The 19,472-nt window shown below is 41.7% G+C and overlaps 1 protein-coding gene across 4 annotated transcripts in view; it reads left to right on the top strand.

Moving 5' to 3' along the window:
* The first annotated feature begins 13,639 nt into the window (after positions 1-13,639).
* LOC105045260 (universal stress protein A-like protein) overlaps positions 13,640-19,472 on the top strand; it is a 28,396-nt gene continuing 22,563 nt past the window's right edge. For 2 of the 4 annotated variants that reach the window (XM_010923499.4, XM_010923508.4), the window contains exons 1-3: positions 13,642-13,961; positions 14,240-14,331; positions 16,388-16,506. In XM_010923499.4, coding sequence (XP_010921801.1) covers positions 13,769-13,961; positions 14,240-14,331; positions 16,388-16,506 — 404 coding nt within the window. In that variant the 5' untranslated portion in view covers positions 13,642-13,768. Of the gene's footprint in view, positions 13,962-14,239; positions 14,332-16,387; positions 16,507-16,933; positions 17,153-18,712; positions 18,967-19,472 lie in introns of those variants that run through there. The other 2 variants (XM_010923491.4, XM_010923483.4) reach the window with 2 other exon arrangements.

Raw genomic sequence — 19,472 nt, 5'->3', positions numbered from 1 at the left:
TATGTATCTGTCTGCGGATTACTGTCTATATACTCAAGTTCACAGAATGCATACAGAGAAGGATTCAAGGACCAGCATTATCTGTGGGAAGGCCAAAACCAGATAGGGAGTTTCTCGTCGACGTCTATATTCGTGTTCACAACATTAGTTAAGAGGGGCATGAGAAACTACCACTCTCTAAAACATTGTAATGGACTAACATGGTGACCCAACTTCAAAAAGGATTTATGAATCTAATAATCAAAATCCAAGATAGATGACGCATTTTGATTAGAAAAAAAGGATAAATAAATCTCATTGTTATCATGGGAGCCATTTAACATTATTTTCATTTTTTATTTTAAAAATTTTTTAAAAATCTTATTTTATTTTTAAAATTAAAATATAAATATGTTTGATATAATTAATTATTTTAAAAATATAAACAAATGATGGTAGTTAATGTGATGGTACCATTAGAGTTGATCATGGGACTGTGGGCATGAAAAATGTCAAATCCTAAATAGCCAGTCTAAAATCCGACCTAGATATAGTGGTGAGAAAGTTAGTACTTTGACTGTAGTAGAAGTGGTTGTGGGAGCATTAATAATATAGTGGTGGTATAATAGAGGTTATAGTGATAGCGGCAATATTAGCAATTATAATGATGGCGGTAGAGATGTTAATTATGATGGTGGCAACAATGACAATGATTGTGGAGGTAGTGTTGTTGGTGGTGGATACGAGTGTTTGTATTTTAGTAGATAGTGAGAGCAAAAATTTTTTATTTTAATTTTTTTAAAACTAATAAAATTAATGCTCAAAAACTAGAACATAAACATCATGGTACTAAACATATTTTTTGTCTCGAATTCTTTGAGTTTATTGGTTAAGAATGAAAGTAAGTAAGTAATGCTAAACATGTTGAATTAATCAAAAAAAAAAAGAAAAGAAAATTAAAGTTGTAACAAAAGGGATCCAACCTCATTCTTAAAGCTTCGAGTCAAATAAGCTGTGCCTAGTAATTTGGCTTTCCTGTAATAAATAAAACCCTGATTTTGCTCGATAATTTGCACAGCCCAGATCAATTATGAGATCTTGAACATACATTTTCAAGTTCAGCTCAAGTTAAATTAACTTTTCACCTACTAGTGAGCTAAGCTGGCTGCTCTATTGAGTTCTATTACGTTGCGGCACCTCTGCTGTGATATTACACTGGGCCCTGTTTGCTCCCTTATTGTTGTTTTTACATCCTTTATGAAGGGAAGGTTTATGATTTTACAAGCGTTGCAGCAGTATCTAATGGCCTGTGTGCTGATTAACTTTACAGCTTCTCTTTCTCACAGTGACTGGTTTTCTCAGGTCCTTCCTTGGACCTATACCATCACGCGTATGTGTTATCGGCTGCCAGTTCTTACGGGGATCAGTAGAGTGTGGACAGTTTTTTTTTCACGACTCTTCGTCGATTCTACATCACTTCCTTTCTTTTCATGCTCTGCATTGTACCAGGTTCTTGGAGATGTGATTACGAATCTAATGGGGCTATGAGTGCTTACTCTTCATCTTATTGCCAGGATATTGTACCATTTTACCGGGGCATTCTGGGTTACATGTTCCGGTGCATTAATATTTTCTGCGGCACGTTTTTTCTTTTACCGTGCTCCAGTTAATTGGTTTTCTGTTTCTCCAGATTCTAGCTTTCAATCTTTTTATTGCGTGATTGTTTTCTCAAATTACTTTTACGAGGCTATGATGTCTATTATAGATAAAATTCATCCCGGGCCGGAAGTGTTGGAGCATAATGAAGTTCGATGAGTCGGCAGCGGTCAGACTTACAAGAAAAATTTCTATTGAAATGACTCCGGCGGAGATCGTTCAAGTCAGATTTCTTGCAGTAGAAGAGAAAAAACGAATATTTTTTTAGAGAGAGAGGAGGCATACGTTTTGAGGTCCCTCTATTTACCTTTTTATCGGTGAGATTGGAGCTTTCGAAAGATGAAAGACCATAAAAAATCTTTTTACCCCTCATGATGTCCTTGAGAACCACACCTAACTCTTTGATTTTTTAAGAGCAGATAAGCGATGTCATCTCACGACAAGTGGGGGAGGCTACTATCTTTATTAATGATATAGGCAGGCAATCATGAAAATAGAGTGGTTTTATTCATGGCTATTTTTATTAGCAAATGGAATGACATGACCATCCTTATTATGACAAGCCACCCTCTTTAGTGGCCTAACGTGACAGTCGTTTGGAGACTTTGGATTGGAGTTAGTGGATGGTTCCGCTGGTGGTAACCGAACCAAAGATCAAGAGGAATAGACTTTGGGGGCTGGCAACAAGCTTAGCATGAATGCTGAGATCAGGATCGACGGTTGAAGTCTAAGTGGCTGATGTGGCCCGATCCAACACGGGGGATACGATCCGATGAGATTGGGTGAGGATCGATCTCTCCAAAATGATAGGTTGTAATAGTGAATAGCTCCGAGGTCAATTAGGAGTGAGGATTGGCCAAGGATCTTTGAAGAAGAAGCTTGGGCTGTGGCATCCCTTAGATTGGTGCCCGAAGTCCAAGAGCCATTTTCAGATTGAAGGCTAACTTGGTCGAGGCATGGATCTACCGTTCAAACTGGGGATCTATGACCAAAGTTGGGATCGAAGGCCGATGCAGGGATTAGAGGCCATGGATTAGAGGTCGAGGTGGGATCGGATATGTGTGGAGAGCACAGGCATTCGTGAAGTAGGATGTGGAAGTGTATCCTCTCCCTGCCACCTTTTCTCTTTTCTTTTCTTTCTTTTCTTTTTTTGTCTTGTTATGCTGCTCATGGAGGATAGGATGAGAGGGAAAGAGGCAATTAATGCCTCTATCAGATCCCAGTGACTCGGGGGACATGCACAATGGTTGGAGCAGTTCGGAAGTTCTTTCCTACGTCTTCGGCTAGTACTAAAATACCCCCAATACTGACTTTGGGAAGATGAAAGGTCATAAAAGACCTTTTTACCTCTCGTGATGTCCTTGAGAATCATGCTTGGCCCTTTGATTTTTTAAGAACCGATAAGCGGTGTCATCTGACGGCAAGTGGGGAAGGCTGCTGTTTTTATTAATAATATGGGCAGACAATCATGAAAATAATGTGGCTTTGTTCATGGCTATCTTTATTATCAAATGGGATGACATGACCATCCTTATTATGACAAGCCATCCTCTTTAGTGGCCTGAAGTGACACCCATTTGGAGACTTTGGATTGGGGTTAATGGGTGGTTCGGCTGGTGGTAACCAAACCAAGGATCAAGAGGAATAGGCTTCAGGGGCCGACAGCAAGCTTGACGCAAATGCTAATGTCGGGGCCGACGGTCGGAGTCTAAGTGGCTGATGTGGCCCGATCTCACATGGAGGATACGGTCCGATGGGATTGGATGAGGATCGATCTCTCCAAAGTGATAGATTGTAATAGTGAATGGCTCCGAGACCGATTAGGAGTAAGCATTGGCCAAGGATCTTTGAAGAAGAAGCTTGGGCTGTGGCATCCCTTAGATCGGTGTCGGAAGTCCGAGAGCCATCTTCGAGCTGAAGGCTAACTTGGTTGAGGTATGGATCTATCGTCCGAACTGAGGATCAATGGCCAAAGTTGGTAGCAGAGGCCGATGCAGGGATCAGAGGCTGAGATAGGATCGGATGTGCACAGAGAGCACAGGCATCCGTAAAGCAAGATGTGGAAGTATATCCTCTCTCTACCACCTTTTCTCTTTCTTTTTCTTTCTTTTCTTCTTTTGTCTTGTTATACTGCTCATGGGGGATAGGACGAGAGGGAAAGAGGCAATTAATGCCTCTATCAGATCCTAGTGACTTAGGGCACATGCGCAATAGTTGGAGCGGTTCAGAAGTCCTTCTCTACATCTTCGGCTAGTGCCAAAATACCCCCAACACTAACCCCCCCAACTCCCGAATCTGAGTTATAACTGAGTCGAATGAAGGGAGTACGATAGATTTGCCAAAAACATGCAAAGATCGTCCTTTGCCGAGGATGGAGTCTACTCGATGAAAAGTGAGAAGCTGTCTTCGCGGTGGAGTTGGTATTTGAGGCACCCTTCTTGAAGCTACTTTTATTCGAAGATGAGTTGCCGTCGAGAAATTCTGTCAGACCAGTTGTCATGGTCGCAGCCTCCGCTCGGCTTGCTTGTGGACACAGAGCATTATTGGGCTATTGAGGCCTTGGGCCTTGGGCCTCCGATCTGGCCTTGGGGGACTTAGTTATGCTAGCTAAAGAGCGAGAGGCCTTGGGCCTCCGATCTGGCCAGACATGTGCATAGGAGCGTGGGGGGCTTCGGCGCTTGTGACACGCTAGTGGCATGTGGGAAGACTTTGCACCCGTAGTGGCTTGCTTTGGCGCCTACGAAGGCGGGGTACAGCACGCAAGGGAGTCTTTGGAGCCGCACCCAAGAGCTTTGGACCCGTTGGAGGCGTGCATGGGTGTAGAAGTCTTGGAGCCGACGGACGAAGTCCTTCTGATCGTTGGGTCCATAGTGGCCGATCTTGATGTAGTCCAAGGTGCATGCATGCAGGAGCTTCTTTTCTTTTCTTTTTTTTCAAGTTGAAGCCCACTTTTCAACGGTCTTAGCAATACCGTAGATGACTTAGCATCGGCTAAGTGGCATGCATAGGGGTTTTTCTTCCACATAATTGCTTTTGTTGTGGCTTGACTTCTGTAATCAAGCAATTAATAAAATATTCTAAATAAATTTTTTTTACTTTATTTCTCCACCATTGAAGAGTGGGTCGGCAACCAGTGCAGGGGCCAAGGCCACCACAGGGCCTATAGGTCGAGGCGGAGATCGGACGAGCACAGGAAGCATGAGCACTTGCGGGCGGAAGCCAGACACATGGGTTTGGCCTCTCCTTGCTCTTCCTCTCTCATCACCTTTTGTTTATCCGCCTCTTCTTTTCCTTTGTCTTGTGTGGCTTATGGGGAAATGGGACAAGAGGGGGGAGGCATCAATGCTTCTGTCAAGCTTAAATGACCTAGGGCAGCTTTTGAAGCACATGAGGGCTGCCTTTATTAATTGCATGAGTTGACTTTGGGGGGATTAAAAATGGTATGGTCTCACCTCTTTTTTGACCACTCACATCCTTTAATGAATGGACATACGTGACCGGATCACAAGAATATGCCCCACAGTCATCATGATAAACCATTAACTTTAATGAGCTGACCTGGAGACTTCAGATGAATGTCGCCGAATGTAGAGGTCGAACCAAGGATTAAGGAGAGTAGACCTCGAGGGCCGACCATGCGCCGCTGGATGGCGTGATTTGGTATGAACTTGGTCGATCACATGTTAGGCAGTTGTTTGCAGAGATATGGTTCACCGAAGAGCATCATGATTCAGGGGGTTAACTTTTTTTAAAATATTTTGATATAGTTATTGGTGTGACATATGATTAGGAGTAAGGATCGATCAAAGATCTTCGAGGAAGAAGCCGTGATATCTCTTTGATCGGCATCTGAGGTTCGGCAATCCAACTTCGGCCTCAGTTATGCTCGTCTTTGGCACAGCTGGGACATTACCCCCAACAGTCAGTATTATCTCAATCTTTCCTATCTTTATTTATTTATTTATTTTGGCCATTCCTTTAGAATACCTAGTCGGCGAGCTTCCAGACTAGCCATTAATCAAATTCAAATAGTACTCAAGATACATTACATTAGGTGAAGCCAAAGGCACCAACTTCTTCTATTACTTTGAGGGGACGAGATATTACGTCTCAACATATGTCCCCTTACTCTCTGACCTGAGCAGGGATCAGATCAAGGGAGTAATATGCTATTTTCGAAGACATGAGTCAGGTCTCACTTTTTCAATGTGCATCATATAGTCGTTGTGTGGCTCGACTGCTTTATAATAAATAGCCTCGGTCTATTAACCCCTACTTTGGCATTTGACATGTGGCCTATCATTTTTATGGGAGGTCCAAGAATTTTATTCCTCGAGCTCTGATGATTGATATGACTATCTGGCATGCTGTATGCTGGCTTAATTTATGAGGAGTGTATAGGGGGAGCATTCAACCTTGTTGTACATGATAGCCAAAGAGAGGCTAGTCCTAGTATGGTGGGTTCTGTGGAACGGTCGAGATGAAGACCACTGGCCGAGGCATGGCAGTTATCAGAGGAATGGCTTGGCGGTGAGCAAGAGGTGCATAGGAGGCTTTGGACCCCTGGATTCGGGCAGGGTAGGTGGTGGAAGCAGGGAGATATAACTCAAACAGCCAGATCGGTGCTATGAGGGGGGACTCTAAATGCCCGGATCCATTGAATGCGAATAGGGGGAGCTTCGGGGTTGGAAGAGAATGGTGATGTCAGTCAGGGGAACTCAAATCTATGGAGCCAGCAAAGCATGTGGTCGTTGGTGCCGCGAGGGAGGTATGCCGTCATCGGAGAGGGAGAAACTTGGACTCCCAGGTTCAATGGGTACAGATCAAGGAGGGATCAGTACTGTTGAGCTTAGATCGAGGGCTAGGTGAGATCGACAGTGTAAGCTGGAAGCGTGCGAGAGAGGTGCGGGGCCATCTATGGACGACTTTGGCTCCGATGAGTGAGCTTCGGCTCATCCCAAGGGTGAATCGGCCGGCAAGGCCCAATATGATTTGGGATCGATTTTGCTGATGGGGTCCAGTGTTGTCAGGATGTAGATCGAATGGTAGGGTCCTGCAGGGCCCAGGATCGGCCAGCCAGAGAGCTTCGGCACCGCCTAGGATCAGATCGGGGGCTGGCTAGCATTAGGATGGATCAGGTTGGTCATGGGCTTCAGTGCCGATCAGAGTGCGGGAAGGGGTTTGGGAGCTCACGCGAGAGAGATGTAATCGACCACGGAGGATTTGCTCTGGCATCATCGATCATGGATCCAGGGAGATCGGCCACGGATGGAGGCGAGATGTGCAAGCGGAGGATTTCGATGGTGATAGGGGGTCGGCCATGGATGGAGGCGAGATGCGCAAGAGTGGCGTGGCCGATCGTGGAAGACCCACTCCGACTAGTTTAGCCTGGGGACTGTCCTGGGGCCACCTGGGACTGGACCCGCCAATGGCCGAGGAGGGCATGAGTGCCAATGTGATCCATCAGAGGGCCGCCAGCTGCTGAAAGATCACCGTCGAAGAGATCTATGAATGAGAGTCCCGGAGGGGGTTGGAGACTTTCAAGAGGCCTCGAGAAGATCGTCGTTGAAGAGCGACTTTGGCACTATCAGATGCACCCGCAGGGAGTATGGTTTGGGCATTGGTAGAGGTGCACGTACATGAATTTTGTCCTACTAAGGCAAGTCCTGAACCATGAAAAGATTGGTAAAAAAGGGAGACTCCAATCCCACCATTCTTCCGTTGGTGCTCCTTTACAGCCTTTTGTATGGATCGCTGGCACGGGTGGATAGGACGTGGTGATATTGCCATATAATACGATTTCTTCTTTAGAGAGTGGCTTGAGTTTCTCTATTTCCGTAAGCTCTAGCATATTAACTTCTTCTTGCTTGTCTCGTCACCCTGTGAACCCGAGCATCTCTCTTACGCTTTTACTTCGTCCTAACCATTGGTCAGCCAATCACATCTTCTATCTTTATTTTATATATATATATATATATATATATATATATATATATATATATATATAACATCTAGAAAAGTGCAAACTCCAATTCCCATCAATTATTTCGGTTCATTTTAAAAAATTCACGACCATTTTTACTCGAAGATAAAGTATCTTCGAAAAAAATATGGGATCGCACAGGGCTGCCCCAGTGCTATTGGAGGATGTACAAGAGCAGGGAGCTTCTTACTCCGGCTTGTTCTCTACATCCGGAGTAGTGGACAGAAATATCCCGATTAGGAGATTTGTTAGGCATGTCCGAAGTCGGATGTGCACACGGACACTTTTTTTTTTTAACCACCTTTTCTTCTCTTTTGCTACTTGTAAGGGGGATGGGACAAAAGGGGAGTTAATTGCATGCATGAGGTTCAAGTGTCCCATGGCAAATCCTGAAACACATCCATGGTAACTTCTAAAAAGATATTAGAGGTCGGAGTGCTTAAGCTCAATGACCCCCCATGATGATTTAATATTAATTAGGTATCGGACTCCAAAACTGTGGGATCTCTTATCTTACTAAAAGGTGGGATTTTTTATCTCTCACTAAAGAGTGGGATTTCATCGTACCCCCACCAAATAAGTGGGGGCTTCGGATGCTCTCCGATTGTTATGGAAGCTTCGACTGCTCTCCCACTGAGTGGGAGCTCGGATGCTCTTTCACCATCGTGGGGACTTCATCCGCACTCTCACTGAATAGGTGGGGGCTTCGGATATTTTTCCACCATCATGGAGGCTTTATCTACACTCCCATCAAATAAGTAGGGATATCAGATACTCTTCCACCATCATGGGGGTTTCGACTGCTCTCCCACTGGGAAGGCTTCGGCTGCTCTTCCACCATTGTGGGAGTTTCATCCATACTCTCACTGAATAGGTAGAGGCTTTGGATGCTCTTTCATCATTGTGGGAGCTTCATCTACACTCTCACTGAATAGGTGAGGGCTTCGGATGCTCTTTCATCATTGTGGGGGCTTCATCTGCACTCTTACTGAATAGGTGGAGGCTTCGGATGCTCTCCCATCGAAAAGTGGGGGCATGGGAGCTTTACCGGCTTTTTCACTCAAGAGTGGGGGCTTCAGCTGCACTCCTATAGAAGAATAGGAGCTTTGCCTGCTTTCGCACTGAAGAGTGGAAGCTTTGACTGTACTTTTTCAAAAAAAATAGAAGCTTTATCGACTCTCCCACTGAAGAGTGGGGGCTTTGGCTGCCCTCCCATAGGGGCACAAATGGCCATTCATGCCTTTCTCCTGTTTGGGTTTAAGCTTTTGCTAAGTGCTCAAAGACATGTTATCCTGTAAGAAGAAAAGAAAATCAAATAATAGAAGGGGCTTAGATGCCTATTAGCATGGAAGCTATGAGTTCTGTTAAAGAGCTTTTTGGGTTTTGTTTGACGCTTCATTAATTGCTTCGATTTGTACTTGAGCTTTGCTTCAGTTTGAGCTTTTTTTTTCACATCAATCTAACTCTAGACTTTAGATCGGTCTAGATGTGACTTTAGATTGGTCAGGATCTGATTTTGGATCGGCCTGTTTCTGGACTTTGGATCAGCTTATGTTTGAGTTCAGATCGATCAGGATCCAACTTTGGATCGATCAGAATCTGACTTCGAATCGACTAGGATCTGACTTCAGATCGATCTATTTCTGGACTTTAGATCAGCCTATGTCTGACTTCAGATCGATCAGGATCCAACTTCGGATCGGCCACGATCCTAACTTCAGCCTCAACCTTGATTTTAACTTGGAATTCAGCCTTAATTCTGACTTCAACTTCGACCTCAACTTTGATTTTGATTTTGGCTTCATCCTTGATTCTAACTTCGGCCTCAGCTTTGATTTTGATGCTCACATACCTACAATTTTTCAAAAGAAAAGAAAATGAAATAAAAGATGAGGGCTTAAAAATTTCTTACCAAAAAGTTATCTTTTAAAGCTTGCTTCCTCTTTCGATTCAGATTTCATGCCCTTGTTATTAGACCCGATCGGGAGTGCTTAAAGGGGCATTCTCCAATTCATTCGATTTGTAGCTGTAGAAGAGGAAGCACTTAGAGCAGTTGGATTTGGCATCATTAACGAACTCATGGATCACCTAAGGAGCTTTCTTTGAGAAGTCCCTCCTTATCCTGATAAGAAAAAGGAAAAGATATTTATGGGAGATATTAAATAATGAACTGGGTGTAGAGTCCTATCATAATAGGGCACGGACAAAAGAGGGGACATCGAGATTAGTTCAGAATTCTTTTCACATTTTTATTCTCCCTTTTTCTCGTCTCCGATAGAACTTTCCTCCTTTTCTTTTTCTCCCTCCTTTTTTAATGTATACTTGAAAAGAAGGAAAACCATGTGAAGAGAAAGAGGGTCCCTCAAGCAGGAGGAAATTTTTTTCAAAAACTGAATGTTTGGTCAATTTTTATCTTTGAAGATTTGATGTCATTAGGGTGGTGGAATCGGAGTTTCCTTAATCACTCCTCATGAATAAGCTTACATCCCTCCACTTAAATTATTTGTCTGTTGTTCTTGAGCCTAATCAGGAGAGTTTGAAAAGGAGACGCCTCTCATTTAACGAAGTGGAACTTGATAGTTGCACGGTATGGATCACCTTGTTTCTTCCGACAGCCAATAGAGAGGGTTATAAGACCACCTCCGGTGGCCAACGTAGAGTGTGATTTTCGGCTAGAGCTTCTGTCGGCTGGTATACCTTGGTATTAAAATATCTCAAGGATGCTCTCCTCAACAACATTATGATAGGTTATAGGCTCTTCCTCAAAAGTGAGCAAGACCCTTCCTCTAGTACCAATCTATTATGGATAAAATTTATCCCGGGCCTAGGGCTAGCAAAATATGATCCGATCTACCAATCTGATCCATATTCGATCCGCTATAAACAGGCTTGGATTTAGGCTAAACAAATTTGGGTTATAAACGGATCGACCTATTTAACCCATTTAATAATTGGATTAAATTTAAATTTTAGATATCTAACATGTTTAATCCATTTAATATTCAAATCGGGTTAAGTCAGATAATCCATTTAACCTGTTTAACCTATTTCTGACCCATTTAATCCGACCTATTTAACTCATTTAAGATCCGTTTAATCTGTTTAAAATCTGTTTAACCTGTTTCTGACCTATTTAATTTGACCTGTTTAACCTGTTTAATCCGTTTAGCCTATTTAACCCGTTTAACCTAATTTGATTTATTTAATAAATGAGTTAGACGAATCATGTCGAATTACCTGTTTAATAAATAGATTGGATTTGGATTTGAATTTTTGATCCATTTAATGAACAGATCAGATTTGGATTGATGATTTTCTGATCTGACCTGTATTGACCGATCCGTTTATGATCCAACCCGACCCGATTGCCACCCCTATCCGGGCCTGAGGTCCTGGAGCATGATGAAGCCCGACGAGTTGACGACCACTGAACTTATAAGAAAAATCTCCATCGGAGGTGGCTCCGGCGAGGATCCTCCGATGTTTAAGTTAGATTTCTCGCAACAGGAGGAAAAAAGTGAATATTTTTTAGAGAGAGAGAAGGCATAGCTTTTGAAGTCCACTGTTTACTTTTTTATGGATGAGATAGGAGCTTTGAAAAGATAAAAGACCATAAAAGATCTTTTTGCCCCTCATGATATCCTTGAGAACCACACCTGGCCGTTTGATTTTTTAAGAGTTGATAAGCAGTGTCATCTCATGGCAAGTGGGAGAGGCTACTATCTTTATTAATGATTTGGGCAAACAATCATGAAAACAGCTTGGCTTTGTTCATAACTATCTTTATTATCAAATGGGATGACATAATCATCCTTATTATGACAAGCCACTCTCTTTAGTGGCCTGACATGACAGCCATTTAGAGACTTTGGATTGGGGTCAATGGATGGTTCGGCTGGTGGTAACCGAACCAAGAATCAAAAGGAATAGGCCTCGAGAGTCGGCAATAATTTTGGTGTAAATACTGAGGGTGGGACCGACGGTCGAAGTCTAAGTGGCCGATGTGGCCCAATCCCACATTAGGGATACGGTCCGATGGGATTGGATGAGGATCGATCTCTCCAAAGTAATTGGTTGTAATAGTGAATGGCTCCGATGTCGATTAGGAGTAAGGATTGGCCAAGGATCCATAAAGAAGATGCTTGGGCTGTGGCATCCCTTAGATCAGTGCTCGAAGTCTGAGAGCCATCTTCGGGCTAAAGGCTGACTTGGTCGAGGCATTGACCTGGCTGACTTGTTCGAGGCATTGATCTGCCATCCGAATTAGGATTCATGGCCAAAACTGGAAGCGGAGGCCGATGTAGAGATCAGAGGCTGAGGTGGAGTCGGATGTGTATGGAGAGCACAGGCATCTGTGAAGCAGGATGCAGAAGTGTATCCTCTCCCTACCACCTTTTCTCTTTCTTTTTCTTTCTTTTCTTCCTTTGTCTTGTTATGCTGCTCATAGGGGATAGGATGAGAGGAAAAGAGGCAATTAATGTCTCTGTCAGATCCCAGTGACTCAGGGCATATGAAGATAAAAGGTCATAAAAGACCTTTTTACCCCTCATGATATTCTTGAGAACCACGTCTGGCCCTTTGATTTTTTAAGAGCTGATAAGTGGTGTCATCTTATGGCAAATGAGGGAGGCTGCTCTCTTTATTAATAATATGGGCAGACAATCATGAAAATAGCATAGCTTTATTCATGGCCACCTTCATTATCAAATGGGATGACATGACCACCCTTATTATGACAAGCCACCCTCTTTAGTGGCCTAAAATGATAGCCGTTTGGAGACTTTGGATTGGGGTAAAATGGTTCGGCTGGTGGTAACCGAACCAAGGATCAAGAGGAGTAGGCCTCGATGGCCGGCAGCAAGCTTGGTGCGAATGCTGAGGTCAGGGCCGACGATTAGGGTCTAAGTGGCCGATGTGGCCCAATCCCACACAAGGGATACGGTCCGATGGGATTGGGTGAGGATCGATCTCTCCAAAGTGATGGGTTGTAAAAGTGAATGGCTCCGAGGCCGATTAGGAGTAAAGATTGGGAAAAGATCCTTGAAAAAGAAGTTTAGGCTGTAGCATCCCTTAGATCGGTATTCGAAGTTCGAGTTATTTTTGGACTGAAGGCTGACTTGATAGAGGCATGAATTTACCGTTTGAACTAAGAATTAATAGCCAAAGTTGGGAGCAGAAGTCGATGCAGGGACCAGAGGCCGAAGATCGAAGATCAAAGTGGGGTTGGATGTATGCGAAGAGCACAAACATCTGTGAAGCAGAATGTGGAAGTGTATTCTCTTTTTATTATTATTTTTTATCTTATTATATTGCCTGTGGGAGATAGGATGGACGGAAAAGAGGTAATTAATGTTTCTACCAAACCCAATGACTCAGGGCACATGTACAATGGTGGTAGCGGTTCGAAATTTTTTTTTCATATTTTTTATTAATATCAAAATATCTCCAACAGTATTTAGGCCAGTTTATTAGTACCACGATGTGGTTTCCAGCCGTCTTCTAAGTTATGGGGTGTACTGTAAATGTAATTATCTTTACCATGCTTTATGCCTGTTGTAAGTTTGTATTACCATGTTGTAACGATATTGGCATATATGATCTATAAAGCAGTTGCTTATCTTATATAACGAAAAAAGTAAAAACCTCTAAACTGGGCGTAAATAATTTTTTTGTGATCTCAATCTTTTCAAGATGCCCGATCAAACAAATCCAAAACCTCCGTGTACTAAATGGAGACGTACGAGGGCGCGAGCAGCTAAAATATCTGGAGCCCAAACCGAGCAGCGCGCGATGCCCACGGCTGGTCTGCCCACAGACAACCCACGCATCGCCGCTGGATTTACTACCTGGCACATCACCCAAACGGACGCGTCACGCCACCGTTTACTTCTCCACCGGGAAGCGGTCGGTAAGAAAGCGGTCCCACCGACCCCGTCGTGCCAACCTAAAGGGGCAAGTTCCGACACGTCGTCCATCGGACTCCAGAACTATCCCCTGCGCGCATTTACTTCACGTGCCTGCCTTTCCCACAAGTTGCATAAAGAAAGGAGGCTAACTCTCCTCAGATGGTACACTGAATAGACCAAGGAAAAAATCAGAAGAAGAAAACGCGAGCGAAGGCAAGGTAAGGGGAGCGGAAGGAATCGATCAATGGCAGAGGGCGAGGGAGAGAGGACGAAGAAGAGGGTGATGGTGGCCATCGACGAGAGCGAGTGCAGCCACCACGCACTGGAGTGGACCCTCGCCAACCTCCGCGACTCCCTCTCCTCCCCTCTCCTTATTTACACCGTTCAGCCCCTTCAGAACGTCAGCTTCCTCGCTGCTGCATCCTACGGCTCTCCCCGTACGTTTTCTTCCTTCTTTTTTTCTTTCCCTTTCCCTGTCTCAAAAGAATCTTCTTGATTCTGCCAAAAAAAAAAAACAAAAATAAAATTAATAGAAGCACTTCTTGTTATCTATCGGTAAGAAGAGATTTTGCCCTTTCCGTTGAGCAAAAATTGCAGCTCGATTGCATCCGATCGTTGGTTGGTTTCAATTTCCAACTGTTTAGATAGGTTGCCTGTGTCTTTTGATCTAATCATGCGAATGACTCTTTTTATCGTTTCTGTGGGTTGCGTGTAGCCCCCGAGTTGATTCGGTCGGTGCAAGAATACCAGCAGAAGGTTTCGCTTGCTCTGTTGGAGAAGGCCAAGGAGATCTGTTCTGAGCGCGGGGTATGACCGCAAGCTTCTATCTCTTTCGATTTTTCATAGCTTGCACTCATTTCGGATGCAGTGTTGATGAAATTTGGACATGGTTTATTCTTCGGTATATTTAACATTCCTTTTTAGTCCTCCAGTTTTCTACTCCGTTGTCAAAAAACTTGAATTTTTATAGTTGATTGTAAAACACTGAATCCGTTGGTGATTAATCATAATGACAATCCTAGGTCAGTTAAGTTTCCCATGTTTAGTAATATTATGTCCACCTAACAATGAATCATGCAATTATCTGTAGTTCGTCCACAGTGTTTAGGACCCTAAATCGTATTGATAGTTATTTATTAATATTAGGAATCATGGTAATTCAACCACTAAAAGAAACTCTGTTTTAAAGAAACACAAGAATAAACACTGGAATTTCAAAATGGATGACTCGATCATTTCTATTTCCAAAGGTGTCCTTGTTAGTCCAGTTTCGCATTAAAGTGCAGTTTTCTTAAATCTGTGGCAATTTTTTTTTTTTTCCACAAAAGATCCGCTTCTCGTATATTCTTGAAGTGGCAGAGTTGTAAGGCATGAATGGTTGATTTTTAGCAATTCACTATCTTGTGTCTTTTGCCAAATCTTTTTTGATTCTTGGTACAGTGCACTCATATATGCACATCCACATGAGTACGAGCCAGAGGTTGTACTGGGTGCTCTGTGGCACATATCACACTTGATATGCCATCCCATCTTGATGCACAAACTAGTATGCACCCCAAATGTACTGTTTCTTGGACCAAGGCTTAGTGGTGCTATGGCCTTGCTGAGAATCGAAGTGCAAAATGGCGTACATTGCACTTTTAGTCTTGTATCAGCTTGCCTTACGTCAAATATCTCAGTTCAGAAAAATCGATACTGTCATTCTAGTTATGTGTTACCTTGGGGCTAGTCTCATGGTGTAGGTGCGGAAAGCTGCATACCCTTCCCTTCCGCATGTGGGCATGCTAAGTGCTCAGGGAACATGCAAGTTTGCTCGACTGGCTCATATAATTGTGTGAAAGGGGTCCTCAGATGTGCATATCTGAGGAAACCGAGCCAAGCCCTTGCATGTATGAGTGACTTGTAGGGTCCTTTTAATGCACAATGAGGAGCACTGTGATCTTTGTACCTTTTCTGGGCATTATGGTTGTTAAGTTTTCGAGGATTAGATCACCAAGTACTGTAGATGTTTATCTTCTCTGGGCATTAATGTATAATGAGCACTAAAATTAGGATCTGGATTTTGCTAAAATGATAGAAGAATTGAAGGCTCTTGCTAAATTTGCAACTCTTTGTTTTACAAGGACACAAAGGAGAATAAAGAGGCAGAAACAGATCTTTCTTCGTTCAAGACAAACAAAGAAGCAATATTAAATGCTACAGAGGTGCTAAAAGTTGCTAAGAAACTAGTAAACTGAAATAACAGTTAGTTTAGTTGAAGACTAAAGAGAAGGATTTAAGTGCAGTGTTAGGGATTAAGCTTATTTAAGGAACCCTACACCTTTTTGAAGAGGAGCCAAAAGGAGTGATGAAGGTTGAAAAAGAATTAGTTGCTGCTTTAGATGACTATTTCTATGACAATACTGTAGTGACGGCTCCACTACTTCTCCATAGCTTTGTTTGAAGCTTGGTAGGAGAAATTCAAGGACAAGATTCTTTGAAAAATAGTTTCTTTCCTCCTATTACTGCACTGTTTATTTTCTTCTTTACTTTAAGCAGAATGTGGAGAATGATTTCTTTTCTTCATTTTAGTAGAATGTAATTTCTTTTCTCTCAAACAAAGTAAAAGCGACGATTTCTATTTCCTTCTATATAATTTTTATATAGAATAAATAGCATTGCCTAACTTTAGACGTGAATGGCAGGGATAATAACTGTAAACTTCAGTGCTTCTAAGGCTGTATCAGCTTATCAAAATATTTCAAGTTATACAGAATGTGACATTTTCCATAAAAATGTAAACATAATACTGACACATATACATATATACACACACACACACATATATATGTGCTTATGTTTAATGCATATCTTGGCATTATAGGTAGTAGCAGAAACAATTACAGAGATGGGAGATCCTAAAGAAGCCATATGCCAAGCAGTTGAAAAGTTTGATGTCAGTTTGCTTATTTTGGGTAATCATGGTAAAGGAGCCTTACAGAGGTTGGTGTCCTTTATTATTCTTTGTGGTCTTTTGTTTTAACCATTTTTGTCTTTAAAATTACGTACCTTTTGCATGTGTATAACTCTTTTCCCCTGAAATTGGATGATCTTTCACCATATATAATTCCACTTGAGGCATCAATGCCGAAGGTGCTCAAGGGGACAATATGACCTCTCAATTTCATGTTAAGGAAAAATAACAAACAATAGCGTCACTTGTATATTTAAGAAAAATGACATAGAAAAAACAAGAACTGTCACATAATAAGATTTTAGTTTTCTTCCAAAGGTGTTGTAAACAGAACTGACTAATTATATAGTAGAGCTTAAACATTAAACAGTTATTCTATTTATTTATCAACTCTTACATATTTCTTCATGATTTCATTTTTCTTTCAACTTAAGTCTGTTTGTTCCTGTTATTCAGCTTGTTCTTGGCTCAGAGACAAATTGACCAAGACTTCTTGACCAGTGGACAAGGATTGCTTTTTTAAACAAAGAATTGTCTTTTATTGTAACGTTACACGTTTTGCTACATCTCTATCTTTTGGAATAGGTGCTAGTGCCTGGGTAGCATCAGACAGGGCACAAATCGATGTGGCTTTTTGCCTAAGTGATATGCTTCATGGTTTCAATTTCTCTTCAAGCCATTCTCTCTTATAGCATTTGGTTTGCTGAGAGGTTGCCTGGCATTCGGTGACAGAACATCTCTGTGCCCAAATTTCATGAATTTAGGGGCCTATGTGTTATATTCTCCGAAATAATCTTCTCTTTTAGCATAACTAGTGAACATTTTACGACGGTCTAACCCATGCCCTGGTTCCTTGGATATGGGATTAACATTGAGTAGACTCTAACACTCAAGGGGCCAAATTAAACTAGGGAAGAGAATGTGTTATTGATAGCTAAGTTGCCTACAGTAAACACTATGAGGAGATTGATAATAATAAAAATTTTCATAAGATCCCATTCAATAGATCAAGTGAGGTGGAAAAATGGCTGAAACAAAGCATGAAAATGCAAAGTGGTTTCAAAGATAATACCAATGGATGACCAGTTTTCTAGAGCCCACTAATTTCATCCTAGGTGGGTAATAATGCTCTAAAGCCAATATCGATGGTAGGGCCAACCTAGGAGCCCATGTATTAAATAGTCACAAAGTTTTTTCAACCATTATTTGCTATGCACAAGGACAAGTGTGCGAATAGATCAGGTTCACGACCTGCTTGCCCCAGACCCTATCTGAGCTAGCTTTAGGTCTCAGCTTTAGTTGCAGATCTGGTGCATTTGCCAATTATATGTGGGACTGGTTGGTCAGGTCCAAGTCTGTGTGGTCTATACCCAATTTCACTGGCGTTTTTAATGGATAGGTCCAGATTAGGCCAGTTCCAGCTTATTGTCTGGCTCCAGTACACCACTAATTATTGGAAGATGCACTCCACTGAATAACATAAAATAATTTAAAATAAAGAATCAGACGCTATAGTGTAGCATCTTCAACTGAAATTGTACAAAACCTCTCCTTTGATTTCTTCATCCAATCATTTTTCCAACCAGCCTTTGTGATCGTGTCACCAGAATTTTCAGTAACAATATGCTAATGCCATCCTGAATGGAAGATGGTGGCATCTGAGACTGCTATATGATAAGACCTGCCGATCTCTGCCCTTAAAATTGATTCCTTTCATTCCAGTTGATATGCCCTGAAAAGGGATCCTTCTATTGATACCGCAAAACTTGAGGAGCTAGTGTCTGATAATTTGCAAATGTCTGATAATCCACTCAAGAAAGCCCAAGATCTGATTATAGTAGGTCAAGATCCCTACTAATAATTAGCTATACGATCCCTGGATAGACAACATATATACATACATACATAATCTACAAATGCTAGCTCTAGATACAGTATAATTTCTATAACCATCTTAGCTATTTGTCTCTATCATGTTTTACCTGGGCCCTCGCTGTTTTAGCTAAAAATTTACTCACTGTATATAGAGAAAGTATCTATAAATGTTTGTTTTTGTGAAATAATATATTTACAGCTACAAAATTTATTTTAGTAACATATAGAGTTTCGTTTTGCTTGATGATGCACAAGATCCTGATTTGGCACAAGGATATATTCTTCGTGTATTCGCCAAAATCAAGTAGCAGCCATAGTTTTTTAAATATCAGCTATTGATTGATGATATCTGATAAACAGGGCTTTCCTAGGGAGCGTGAGCAACTATTGTGTGCATAATGCCAAGTGTCCGGTCCTTGTTGTAAAGAAATCAGGGTGAAGATTTCTTCTTTCCGAGTTAAATTTGATGTAATGTCATGGAGAACTTTCCTCCAGCAAATTTGATGGGAATAAGTATTCTGTGATTTGATATATGTCGTTATTGGCATAACCATCATTATGAATGATTGACGTTGGATTAAATTTGATTCCATCACATAAATTTTGTGTGTTCAGCTGATGTTTATATTATCCAGTTTTGGTACTATTTGTTATTTAGTTTTGTTACCGTTTTACTAATGTTGGATCAGGATCTGATTCTGTTCTATATATGCGGGGATGCATGATGCTTGATCTGATTGCACTGACAATTTTGTATAGAGGCATTATATGGTTATATGCCCATGACTACTTTTGAGAACAAACAAATGAATATGGTGCTCCTGATCTGGCTCATATCTCAATATTCTCTTTGTTATTATCGTTGAATGATATCTCACACAGTATGATCAGTGGATATCTTTAATATCCTTAAATAAAATTTTATGAAATTCTTTCATAATTCTTTCTTTGCGTAGACTTTTGCTTGATAGACTATTGCATGTTTGAGAAATAAGAATGGATGGTGATGATTATATAGTTTTACTCTAAATGGATGCATGTTTAAAATTTTTCGGTACATGCATAAACTTGCAGTTCCATCCAGCGGAGAAAACCTGTATATGAATGGAATTTAATAATA

This window comes from Elaeis guineensis, chromosome 2 (assembly GCF_000442705.2).
Source record: "Elaeis guineensis isolate ETL-2024a chromosome 2, EG11, whole genome shotgun sequence".
NCBI classification, from domain to species: domain Eukaryota; kingdom Viridiplantae; phylum Streptophyta; class Magnoliopsida; order Arecales; family Arecaceae; genus Elaeis; species Elaeis guineensis.
This window is presented reverse-complemented; position numbering and strand designations above follow the sequence as displayed.